General features: G+C 28.9%; 1 protein-coding gene across 2 annotated transcripts in view; it reads left to right on the top strand.

Moving 5' to 3' along the window:
- LOC145300297 (cytochrome P450 3A14-like) overlaps positions 1-12,087 on the top strand; it is an 87,058-nt gene extending 74,971 nt beyond the window's left edge. For both annotated transcript variants that reach the window (XM_080144473.1, XM_080144472.1), the window contains exons 12-14: positions 4,092-4,229; positions 11,560-11,722; positions 11,952-12,087. In XM_080144473.1, the coding sequence (XP_080000599.1) occupies positions 4,092-4,229; positions 11,560-11,722; positions 11,952-12,026 (376 nt within the window). In that variant the 3' untranslated portion in view covers positions 12,027-12,087. The remainder of the gene's footprint in view (positions 1-4,091; positions 4,230-11,559; positions 11,723-11,951) is intronic.
- The last annotated feature ends 173 nt before the right edge of the window (positions 12,088-12,260 follow it).

Below are 12,260 nucleotides of genomic sequence, written 5' to 3'. Positions count from 1 at the left end.
TTTTGTTTTTTTAGAGAAAGGTTGTATAAAAAATGTAGCAAAATATTATTTGAAAAACATGAAACATTTATAGAGGTTTAATAATAATTTTTTTGTTTTTTTTACAAAAAGGTTGTATAAAGATGTAGCAAAATATTATTTAAAAAACATGAAACATTTATAGAGGTTTAATAATAATTTTTTTGTTTTTTTAGAGAAAGGTTGTATAAAAAATGTAGCAAAATATTATTTAAAAAACATGAAACATTTATAGAGGTTTAATAATAATTTTTTTGTTTTTTTTTTACAAAAAGGTTGTATAAAAAATGTAGCAAAATATTATTTAAAAAACATGAAACATTTATAGAGGTTTAAGAATAATTTTTTTGTTTTTTTTACAAAAAGGTTGTATAAAGATGTAGCAAAATATTATTTAAAAAACATGAAACATTTATAGAGGTTTAATAATAATTTTTTTGTTTTTTTTACAAAAAGGTTGTATAAAGATGTAGCAAAATATTATTTAAAAAACATGAAACATTTATAGAGGTTTAATAATATTTTTTTGTTTTTTTAGAGAAAGGTTGTATAAAAAATGTAGCAAAATATTATTTAAAAAACATGAAACATTTATAGAGGTTTAATAATAATTTTTTTGTTTTTTTTTACAAAAAGGTTGTATAAAAAATGTAGCAAAATATTATTTAAAAAACATGAAACATTTATAGAGGTTTAATAATAATTTTTTTGTTTTTTTTACAAAAAGGTTGTATAAAGATGTAGCAAAATATTATTTAAAAAACATGAAACATTTATAGAGGTTTAATAATAATTTTTTTGTTTTTTTAGAGAAAGGTTGTATAAAAAATGTAGCAAAATATTATTTAAAAAACATGAAACATTTATAGAGGTTTAATAATAATTTTTTTGTTTTTTTTACAAAAAGGTTGTATAAAGATGTAGCAAAATATTATTTAAAAAACATGAAACATTTATAGAGGTTTAATAATAATTTTTTTGTTTTTTTAGAGAAAGGTTGTATAAAAAATGTAGCAAAATATTATTTAAAAAACATGAAACATTTATAGAGGTTTAATAATATTTTTTTGTTTTTTTTACAAAAAGGTTGTATAAAAATGTAGCAAAATATTATTTAAAAAACATGAAACATTTATAGAGGTTTAATAATAATTTTTTTGTTTTTTTTTAGAGAAAGGTTGTATAAAAAATGTAGCAAAATATTATTTAAAAAACATGAAACATTTATAGAGGTTTAATAATAATTTTTTTGTTTTTTTAGAGAAAGGTTGTATAAAAAATGTAGCAAAATATTATTTGAAAAACATGAAACATTTATAGAGGTTTAATAATAATTCTTTTGTTTTTTTTACAAAAAGGTTGTATAAAGATGTAGCAAAATATTATTTAAAAAACATGAAACATTTATAGAGGTTTAATAATAATTTTTTTGTTTTTTTAGAGAAAGGTTGTATAAAAAATGTAGCAAAATATTATTTAAAAAACATGAAACATTTATAGAGGTTTAATAATATTTTTTTGTTTTTTTTACAAAAAGGTTGTATAAAAATGTAGCAAAATATTATTTAAAAAACATGAAACATTTATAGAGGTTTAATAATAATTTTTTTGTTTTTTTTTTACAAAAAGGTTGTATAAAAAATGTAGCAAAATATTATTTAAAAAACATGAAACATTTATAGAGGTTTAATAATAATTTTTTTGTTTTTTTAGAGAAAGGTTGTATAAAAAATGTAGCAAAATATTATTTGAAAAACATGAAACATTTATAGAGGTTTAATAATAATTTTTTTGTTTTTTTTTTACAAAAAGGTTGTATAAAAAATGTAGCAAAATATTATTTAAAAAACATGAAACATTTATAGAGGTTTAATAATAATTTTTTTGTTTTTTTAGAGAAAGGTTGTATAAAAAATGTAGCAAAATATTATTTAAAAAACATGAAACATTTATAGAGGTTTAATAATAATTTTTTTGTTTTTTTTTTACAAAAAGGTTGTATAAAAAATGTAGCAAAATATTATTTAAAAAACATGAAACATTTATAGAGGTTTAATAATAATTTTTTTGTTTTTTTAGAGAAAGGTTGTATAAAAAATGTAGCAAAATATTATTTAAAAAACATGAAACATTTATAGAGGTTTAATAATAATTTTTTTGTTTTTTTTTTACAAAAAGGTTGTATAAAAAATGTAGCAAAATATTATTTAAAAAACATGAAACATTTATAGAGGTTTAATAATAATTTTTTTGTTTTTTTAGAGAAAGGTTGTATAAAAAATGTAGCAAAATATTATTTAAAAAACATGAAACATTTATAGAGGTTTAATAATAATTTTTTTGTTTTTTTAGAGAAAGGTTGTATAAAAAATGTAGCAAAATATTATTTGAAAAACATGAAACATTTATAGAGGTTTAATAATAATTTTTTTGTTTTTTTTACAAAAAGGTTGTATAAAGATGTAGCAAAATATTATTTAAAAAACATGAAACATTTATAGAGGTTTAATAATAATTTTTTTGTTTTTTTAGAGAAAGGTTGTATAAAAAATGTAGCAAAATATTATTTAAAAAACATGAAACATTTATAGAGGTTTAATAATAATTTTTTTGTTTTTTTTTTACAAAAAGGTTGTATAAAAAATGTAGCAAAATATTATTTAAAAAACATGAAACATTTATAGAGGTTTAAGAATAATTTTTTTGTTTTTTTTACAAAAAGGTTGTATAAAGATGTAGCAAAATATTATTTAAAAAACATGAAACATTTATAGAGGTTTAATAATAATTTTTTTGTTTTTTTTACAAAAAGGTTGTATAAAGATGTAGCAAAATATTATTTAAAAAACATGAAACATTTATAGAGGTTTAATAATATTTTTTTGTTTTTTTAGAGAAAGGTTGTATAAAAAATGTAGCAAAATATTATTTAAAAAACATGAAACATTTATAGAGGTTTAATAATAATTTTTTTGTTTTTTTTTACAAAAAGGTTGTATAAAAAATGTAGCAAAATATTATTTAAAAAACATGAAACATTTATAGAGGTTTAATAATAATTTTTTTGTTTTTTTTACAAAAAGGTTGTATAAAGATGTAGCAAAATATTATTTAAAAAACATGAAACATTTATAGAGGTTTAATAATAATTTTTTTGTTTTTTTAGAGAAAGGTTGTATAAAAAATGTAGCAAAATATTATTTAAAAAACATGAAACATTTATAGAGGTTTAAGAATAATTTTTTTGTTTTTTTTACAAAAAGGTTGTATAAAGATGTAGCAAAATATTATTTAAAAAACATGAAACATTTATAGAGGTTTAAGAATAATTTTTTTGTTTTTTTTACAAAAAGGTTGTATAAAGATGTAGCAAAATATTATTTAAAAAACATGAAACATTTATAGAGGTTTAATAATATTTTTTTGTTTTTTTAGAGAAAGGTTGTATAAAAAATGTAGCAAAATATTATTTAAAAAACATGAAACATTTATAGAGGTTTAATAATAATTTTTTTGTTTTTTTTACAAAAAGGTTGTATAAAAATGTAGCAAAATATTATTTAAAAAACATGAAACATTTATAGAGGTTTAATAATAATTTTTTTGTTTTTTTTACAAAAAGGTTGTAAAAAAATGTAGCAAAATATTATTTAAAAAACATGAAACATTTATAGAGGTGTAAGAATATTTTTTTTGTTTTTATTTTACAGAAAGGTTGCATAAAAAAATGTAGCAAAATATTATTTAAAAAACATGAAACATTTATAGAGGTTTAAGAATAATTTTTTTTGTTTTTTTTTACAGAAAGGTTGTATAAAAACGTAGCAAAATGTAATTTCAGTTTGCATGCACTTTTAGAAAAGGAAGAGTTATTGACCCTGTTCTTAGGCTGATAAGTGACATCTGTCGGCGGTTCTTGAAACTAAAATACACACATTCGCCTCATGTCACTGACATGCAGAAGTACCAAAATCTAATATGAAGAATAAAACTGAATATGTGTTCTGTTCTCGCTTTTTAACCGCCATTTTGTTAATTCTCTATTGTTGCTTCCTTTGGCTTTTTTTTTTCAGAATTACAAGGGAATGTAAAGAAGATTGCGTCATAAAAGGAATCAAAATTCCCAAGAACACAGGTGTTTTGTTTCCAATCATGTGCTTACATTATGATTCTAGATATTGGAATGAACCGGAAAAGTTTAATCCTGACAAGTGAGTATCAAACTATTAAAACGCTGACACAGATGAAAGGGTGCGGGCGGTTAAGCTTATTTCATTTTCATTTAAGGGGAAAATTGAAACTTCTGTTCAAAATATTTTTTTACAACTAGATTAAATGCGGTTTTTTTTTGGGGGGGGGGATTGTTGTTGTTTTTTTTTGTTTTTTGTCTGAACGAATTACCATTGATGCTGTTTTTATCCTGAGACAAATGCAAGAGAAGTATTTTAGTACTTGTATTTTGCTTTTGTGGATTTGGAGAAAAATTTGGAGAAAGTCTCAAGATGTGTTGGATTAATTAGAGGCAAGCATTCGTTAGAATTATTTAATTCATGTACAGAAATAGCGAAAATCACGTTAAAATAAACAACAAATTTAAAAATAGATGAAATGCAGTTTTGTTCTATGCTTAGATGAAGTACAATTGATACTGTATTTATCCTGAGATGAATGCAAACGAAATATCTTTGTAAGAAGAACCTGTATTTTGCTTTTGTAGAATTGGAGAAAATTTGTTAGATAATTTCAAGGGATGTTGTCTGATTGGTTTTGCAATTATTTAATTAAGGGCCAGCATGTTGTTGGTTAGGATTATTCGAGTCATGTACAGAAATACTCAAAACCACGTTAGAATAAACAACACATATGGAGTATATAAGAGAATTGTACAGGGTTTATTCTTTTCATTTGTGTCTTATAAGTTTTGTAGAAATTGTCTGGAAGAGATACTTTAGGCTGATGCTTTTAGTGCTTGTTTGTGAAACTGTGGAAGGTTTCTATGTTAAGTTAAACACATGAAGAAATTTAAAGGTGTGAAAGCAGATGTTAACGTAGAGCAAAGTGCTAATCAATGGTTGTAGTGTTCAAAAGCCTTCGGAAAGAGAAAAGTTCCCATAATCAGTTTGTGGAATAGGAGTTTGGTGCAACTTAATATTTTTGTGTTACTTGTAAGCATTGGGTGTATTAAAAGTGTACTGGAATTACAGATAATTTGATAATCAATTTGTGTGCAAGACATGTGACCCAATGGAAACAGATGGGAATTCAGTTTATTTGGATGGTAAAGACATTGTTCAGGAATTTTGTTTTCTTGATGATACGATTGGAGCACAGGAGGGAGACGGTGCTTGTGTGATTGCAAGAATTAGAAATGGATGGAATAAGTTCAGAGAACTTTTGCCATTACTAACCAACAGAGTGTTACCACTGTTGACCAAGGTAAGATTCAATCAAGCATGTGTACTCAGTATGATGATTATAAAAGTAAAACCTGGTTAGTGATGGTCGAAGACGTGTTGCATGAAGAGAAATAATATGGGAATAATACACTGAATGTGTAATGTGAGTATTAAAGACAGGTTTAGATCTGATGACATCAGAAGAAGAATACACCTTACCAATATAGGGAGATGTTTGCAGAACAGGAGACTTCGATGGTTTGGTCACGTTGAAAAAAACAGATGAGAGTTCTTAGATTAATAGATATAGGATTGCTGAAGTAGCAGGATCATTTGACAGATGAAGTCCAAGAAAATAATAAGAATGAATTTAAGAGAAAGAGGGATAACAAAGTAGTGGTCAGAGAGAGAGAGAGAGAGAGAGAGAGAGAGAGAGAGAGAGTGTGTGTGTGTGTGTGTGTGTGTGTGTGTGTGTGTGTGTGTGTGTGTGTGTGTGTGTGTGTGTGTGTGTGATCAGCACCAACCCCATTCAGGGTTTAACCGGTTTCCTCCGAAGGAGAAAGTTTCATGGGAGTATGAAATTCACAAGCGGTCCCCAGTCGCATGTATAAGTGGTCAGAGTGGAAGTCAATTTCTAAAATCCGTTCTGCACCGGCATACATTTAAAGGCGAATATGACGACGAGACTTGAGTCAGTGTAGAAAAATAAGGCAGAAAAGAGAAATGTCGGCTTATTTTTGTTTTAAGTCTTCTACACGAAACTTAGTCAACTGAAACTGAAATATCCTTTTAGAGTTTCAAATATAGGTCAAGTAGAAAGGTGTGGGGGGGGGGGATAATGAACATGTCATGAGAAATATGTAGACTTGTTTTTAATTCTATTTTTGTTTGACATTTTTTACAGCTGCTACCAGATCAGGTTGCTTGAAGATACCGGCTTTCTGACCTAAAATGCACCTAACATTGATGTTATCTTTTTACTTTGCCTTTGCAAAAACTCAATCAGGTTCTGCAAAGCCAAAACATTTTTCCTTTACAAAACAATCAACTAAAAACTTATTTGTAACTATTCTATATGAAACTCAGTCAATCGAAACTGAATCAGTTTAGCAAATATAAGTCAAACAGAAGCGAGGTGGATAAGCTTTATTTTTTTAAGGTCTTCTATACGAAAACTATTCGATTGAAACTACTGTTAAAAATATCATTTTAGACTTGAATTAGTGTAAGAAAACCTGGGTCAAATAGAAGGGGATAGGGTCTGTTGATGTGAAGGTCAAATATCAAATAAAACAATGAAACTCGAATTCATTTCAAACCAAAATAAGTTCATTTTTTGATCATGCCATGAAAAAAAGTTTAGACTTGTCTCTTCAAAACAAAACGATTTTTATTTCCCTTTTTTGTTGTTTTTTATAACTATGAGATAAAATCGATGATTTCATTTCCAATAAGTTTATTCTATTTGTATTTTTATACTAAATTAATTGATTTGTATAAGAAAATCTTTGAAACTAAATTGTTTTAATACAAGACTTACCCGGTTGAAAAATACGCTTAAATATATTTTAATTAATGTAAATTTCGTATTTATAATTACAGAGCCAATTTCTTATTGAATATTACATTGTACCTAATATAGAGTATTGATTTCAAAAGTTTTAAAAAATGAATTGCGTACCATCAGCTAGAATCGAAACCAAAACATTTACCGCTCCAGACATGTTCCATACTGTTTGACCTATCAACAGATAGATATCTCACTGCTGATGCAATTCTCTATCTATATAAAAGCCAAATACGCCCAAGGATGGAGTACTGCTGCCACATCTGGGTAGAAGCTGCTAAAAACAGCCTATCCTGCCTTGACAGAGTACAAAATAGATTCGTGGCTTAGTGAGGGATGCCTTTTTCTCTTCCCTGCAACCCCTCCCCCACAGAAGAGACGTTGCGAGCCTGTCTTTGTTTTATCGTTATTTCCACGGCAAGTGCTCGTCTTAGCTCCAATCTCCGGTCCCTCATCGCCAATCTTTCATGAAAAACACCCGTTTAGCTGAAACCACAGCGTAGATTTCATGAACAAAGCGTCTTTCTTAGAAGTGCACGCCTGTTGAACTCTCTTCCGTTTGCCTGTTTCCCACCTGACTACAACTTGGATGTCTTCAAGTCCAACATAAACAAATTCCTAATAAACCGCCCCATTAAGTGAGACACTTTATCAAATCTCCATTACTAACGTTTACTACGATATTATGCCACGAATTACCTCAGGCCATTTTGTGTAACTATCTACTACAATTAAGTAGTAATTTTCTCCTACTGGACCAGTGAAGTCCATGTGGATTCTCGACCATGGGTGGTCAGTTTTCGGTCACGGTTTGTGTACTATAGGTGGGGATTTTGCCGCTAACTGGTATCCTTTACATCTATTTATTGTTGTAGCTATGTCGATGTCCATGTTACGCCAGTATACGTAGCTTCTCATTAGAGACTTCATCCGATTTATCCTCGGATGTCCTGTGTGGAAGTTTCTCAAAATCCTCTTCTACAACGTTTTAGGTATTACTACTCTCTCGCTGTATAATAACACATCGTTACATATGGAAAAAATTTCCTGAACCTTTTTGTCATTTATAATTTTTTCTTTTATATCATTTATGTATTCATCTTTATCGGCTTCTCTTTTAATGTCCTACAATGCTACCGGTAGTTCTTTAATGATGTTTGCTACCATATTTTTCACTTTGACATTTGTTCGAATTGCTGCAATCACTGATTCTTCCAAATTATGTTTCTGTGGTATCAGTCTTGAAAGTCCATCCGCATGGCAAATCTTTTTCGATGCTAGATGTTGTATCTGGAAACGTAATTCAGTAGAATCGTACCCCAGCGCAGCAATCTATTTGCGGTGTATACAGGCAATCCTTTTTTTGATCCGTAGATTGTGACTAATGGTTTATGGGCGATTTCAAGTATAAAATGTCTACCATACAAATATCGGTGGAACTTAGTCACTGCAAAGATTATACTCAACGCTTCTTTTTCAATCTGTGAATACGTCTTCTTTGCTGGAAGCAGCGTTCTCGAAGTGTGAGTTATCGGCTTTCTAGATTCATTAGGCATGATATGTTGAATGCATGCTCCTATGCCGTAGGAACTAGCGTCACTAGCGACGACTATATTTAATTTTGTGTCATAGTGAGTTAGAAATAATTCAGATGTTAGTGCGCTCTTTATTTTGTCAAAAGCGGTTTGACATTCTTGCGCCCAGTTCCAAGGTGTGTCCTTTTTTAGCAGCTCATTTAAGGGAGCTCGCAAATTATGCATCCCTTCAATAAAAGATTGGTAATAATTTGCGAGTCCTAAGAAACTCTGCAATGTTGTTACGTTATTAGGTGCTGGCATGTTTTTTATTGCCGCAGATCTTTCTGGGTCTGGACGTCGCCCATGTTTATTTATTATATGTCCAAGATACTTAATTTCGCTCATACAAAAGTCGCATTCATTTTCTTTTACTTTAAACCCGAATTCTTGTATTCGAGTGAATACTTGTTTTAAATGCTCCTTATGCTCTTCTAGGGATTTGCTCCTGATAACAATGTCGTCCAGGTATGCACATGCGCACTCAATACCACTTAGCATGGTGTCCATCGCTTGCTGAAAGATGGCAGGCGCTACTTTGATGCCAAAGGGCAACCGATTGTATTTGTGCGTGTTGATGCATAGTATTTTTCAGCAATTCTCCTCGACCGGTATTTGTAAATACGCGTCGCTCAAGTCTATCTTGGAGAAGATATTACCACCATTCAACTTTGTGAATATTTCCTCTGGACTTGGTAGAGGGTAATGGTAATCTTGTAATATGGAGCTTAGACCTGTCGAAAAGTCTGCGCACACTCTGATTTCATCATTCTTTTTCTTTACATATACGGTGGGGGCTGCCCAGTCGCTGTGTTCTATTTTTTATAGTATGCCTGTCTGTTCCAATCTGTCTAATTATTTATTAATCTTTTCCAACCCAGCGAACGGAACGTTTCGCTTTTTTCTAAAAATTGGGCTGGTGTTTTCTTTAAGTTCAAACGAGGCCTTAAATTTATTGCAACGACCTAATTTAGTCATGAATACTTCAGGGAATAATTTTTTTTTAAGTCCTCTTTTTAAATCTATTCCAAACATATTTTCGCTATTTTTCAATACGAACATTTTTAATTTCTTCGTAATCCCTTTTAATTTTATCGGAAGGATAACTTCTCCTTCAAATTTTATCTCACCACCAGTTACCGTCCGAGCTGATTTACTCGTTTTCATCATGGTTGGTTTACCCAACTTTTTCCATGTATTCAAGTTATATATAGAAATATCGGATCCTGAATCCAGTTGTAATTTTATTGGCGTTTTAAATATTTCCGCTTTTATGTATTTTCGCCGATTTTTGTCTAATTTTTCCTTTGATTTTGTTTGCTGTACTCTCTTTCTGGTGAAATCTTTATATCTGCAACAATCGCTTTTATGTCCGACTTTCTTGCAAATGTAGCATTTTTTCTTCTTGAAAAGGGCAATCTGATTCCCAATGTCTTTCTGCGCATCTCTTACAGTTATATCTAAGGAGAGACTTGTTATATTCTTTACTATAATTATAATTATTATATTTGGAATATCTCGTTCCATTTTGACTGATTTTATTTGTATAGTTCTTGGTTGGTGTGTATGGTTTTCTAACCTTTCTTACATATGTCACTCTGGATTCTTCTATCTTTTTTAATCCTTTTTTAGTGTAATGACCCTTTCACAATCCTCTGCTAATTTCTGAAGTGTTAAATCTTGCTCAGATTCCAGCTTAGACAGCACTCGTCTGCGTATTTCCGCATTTTTCGTGGAAACTAACCCTTGTGCGAAGATTAGGCATTTGAAATCTTCTACTGTGAGTTCCGCTAGCTTAAAATTATCACAGTTTTTATTGACAACTGATGCGTATGTCAAATAATCTTGGTTGTCCATCTTCCTTAGATTCATACACAACCATCTCTTATGAAAAAGAGATATATTCGGATTAAATAATTCTTTTAGTAATTTTACAGCTTCCATGAAATCTAACTCCGTAGTTTTTTAAGTAATATGTAATCTACGAATTTACTGTGTTCTGCTACACCCAACTTTCTGCTATTTGGCCAACTTTTGCAGTCCAGTTGAAAAACATCCTCGTATCTTGTATAGTATGCTTCAAAATTCTTTTCTTCCTCCGGCACATAATTAAATGTGTCCATACTATTAAAAATAGTTGTATGGGAGAAATTAGCACTGTCGGCATTTTCTCGATTATTCTTTAGTAGTCCCAGTGTTTTAGAAAAACGTTCATTTTTGCCTTTCTTCATGTTCAAATTGTAATTTCTTCTGCCTTTCTTCTTGTTCAAATTGTAATTTCTTCTGCCTTGCTTCTTGTTCCAGTTGCCAATTTCAATAATTTCTTATCTCTTCGTTCATCTCGCTCGGCTTGTGCCTGTTGTTGCATCTGCAAAAATTGCATTAACATTCTAGATTAATCTTCCATTTTTTTATAGTGTATTCTAAAATATAAAATGGATTGTATTACAAGAAAAATTGTTCAGAGTTCCTGTTTTCAATAAATAATAATATCGCTGCTCGAATAATATTTTCTCACTTCGCTAGCGAGTCAAGCTCATCCAACCCCCAAATAAAAAAGCTGAGGCTTTTACTGAAATCACCAAATACGATTGACTTTTCCGTTTCAGGCACTTCCTAATAAGTAATAGCAGAACTTAAGTACAACTCTTTCCACAAAAAAAAAAAATTTTTTTCAACTCGAGTCACAGTGGAGCAAATCTTCGATAAACGGTGTGATATTTGATTTTCTTAGATAAAAAACTACTTTATCGATTTACGTGATTTTTGGAATATGACATCTTCGTGCAGTGACAAGTACATACATTATAGAGATTTTTTTCGGATTTTTCTTGTAAAAAAATTTATTTTTTGCGGCCCATTTATAGACAAGCATCCAAATTTGATTATATAATTTTGATTAAAATTTCAATTTTTTTCTAAAAAGGTTTCAGGGGTTTCATTTTCTTTTTCTTTTTGTAGTATTTATTTAAATGATATAATTGTCTACTATTTTTTTTTTCAGTTTCAGTAAAGAAAACAAAGCCAACCAAACACCATTTACATATCTTCCTTTCGGGGGTGGACCACGAGTTTGTGCTGGAATGCGGTTGGCTGAACTTGAATTCAAGATGGCAGTTGTACAACTGTTGCGGAAATTTCGTCTTGTTCCATGTGAAAAAACTGAAGTAAGTAATCTTCCCTAATCATCTTTATGTAAAATATTTTATATCGAATGGAAATAAAAATAACTAGAGTTAATATTTGCTTGATATTAATTCTATTTCTTGTTTGTTAATTTTGTTAGTAAAACATTTTAAACATATTTCAATAATATTTATCTTTGAAAAAAGACGAAAAAAAAACAATAAAAATGAAATAGTATTTTTACTTAAATAAGTTCTTTTATTTTTGCAGAAAAAGATTAAATTTGGCAATGCGGGACTTCTAAAACCTGTTAATGGAATTTGGATCCGAATTGAACATCGTTAAATAAAATGTGATTTTCTTTTAAAGATTTATAAGATATAAAAATATGTTGTTATAACACAAAGATTAGTCTCTCTCTTTCTCTCACCCTCTCTCTCTCTCTTTCTCTCGCCGTCGCTCTCTCTCTCTCACTCTCTCTCTCTTTCTCTCTCTCCCCCTTTATATATATATATATATATATATATATATATATATATATATAAAAAGAATAATGAAAATAGTATTTCGACGAAATAG

This window comes from Euprymna scolopes, chromosome 2 (genome assembly GCF_053919585.1).
Source record: "Euprymna scolopes isolate OS-2025 chromosome 2, ASM5391958v1, whole genome shotgun sequence".
In the NCBI taxonomy this organism is placed as follows: domain Eukaryota; kingdom Metazoa; phylum Mollusca; class Cephalopoda; order Sepiida; family Sepiolidae; genus Euprymna; species Euprymna scolopes.
The sequence above is the reverse complement of the archived record's forward strand: the minus strand, read 5'-3'. Positions and strand labels throughout refer to the sequence as shown.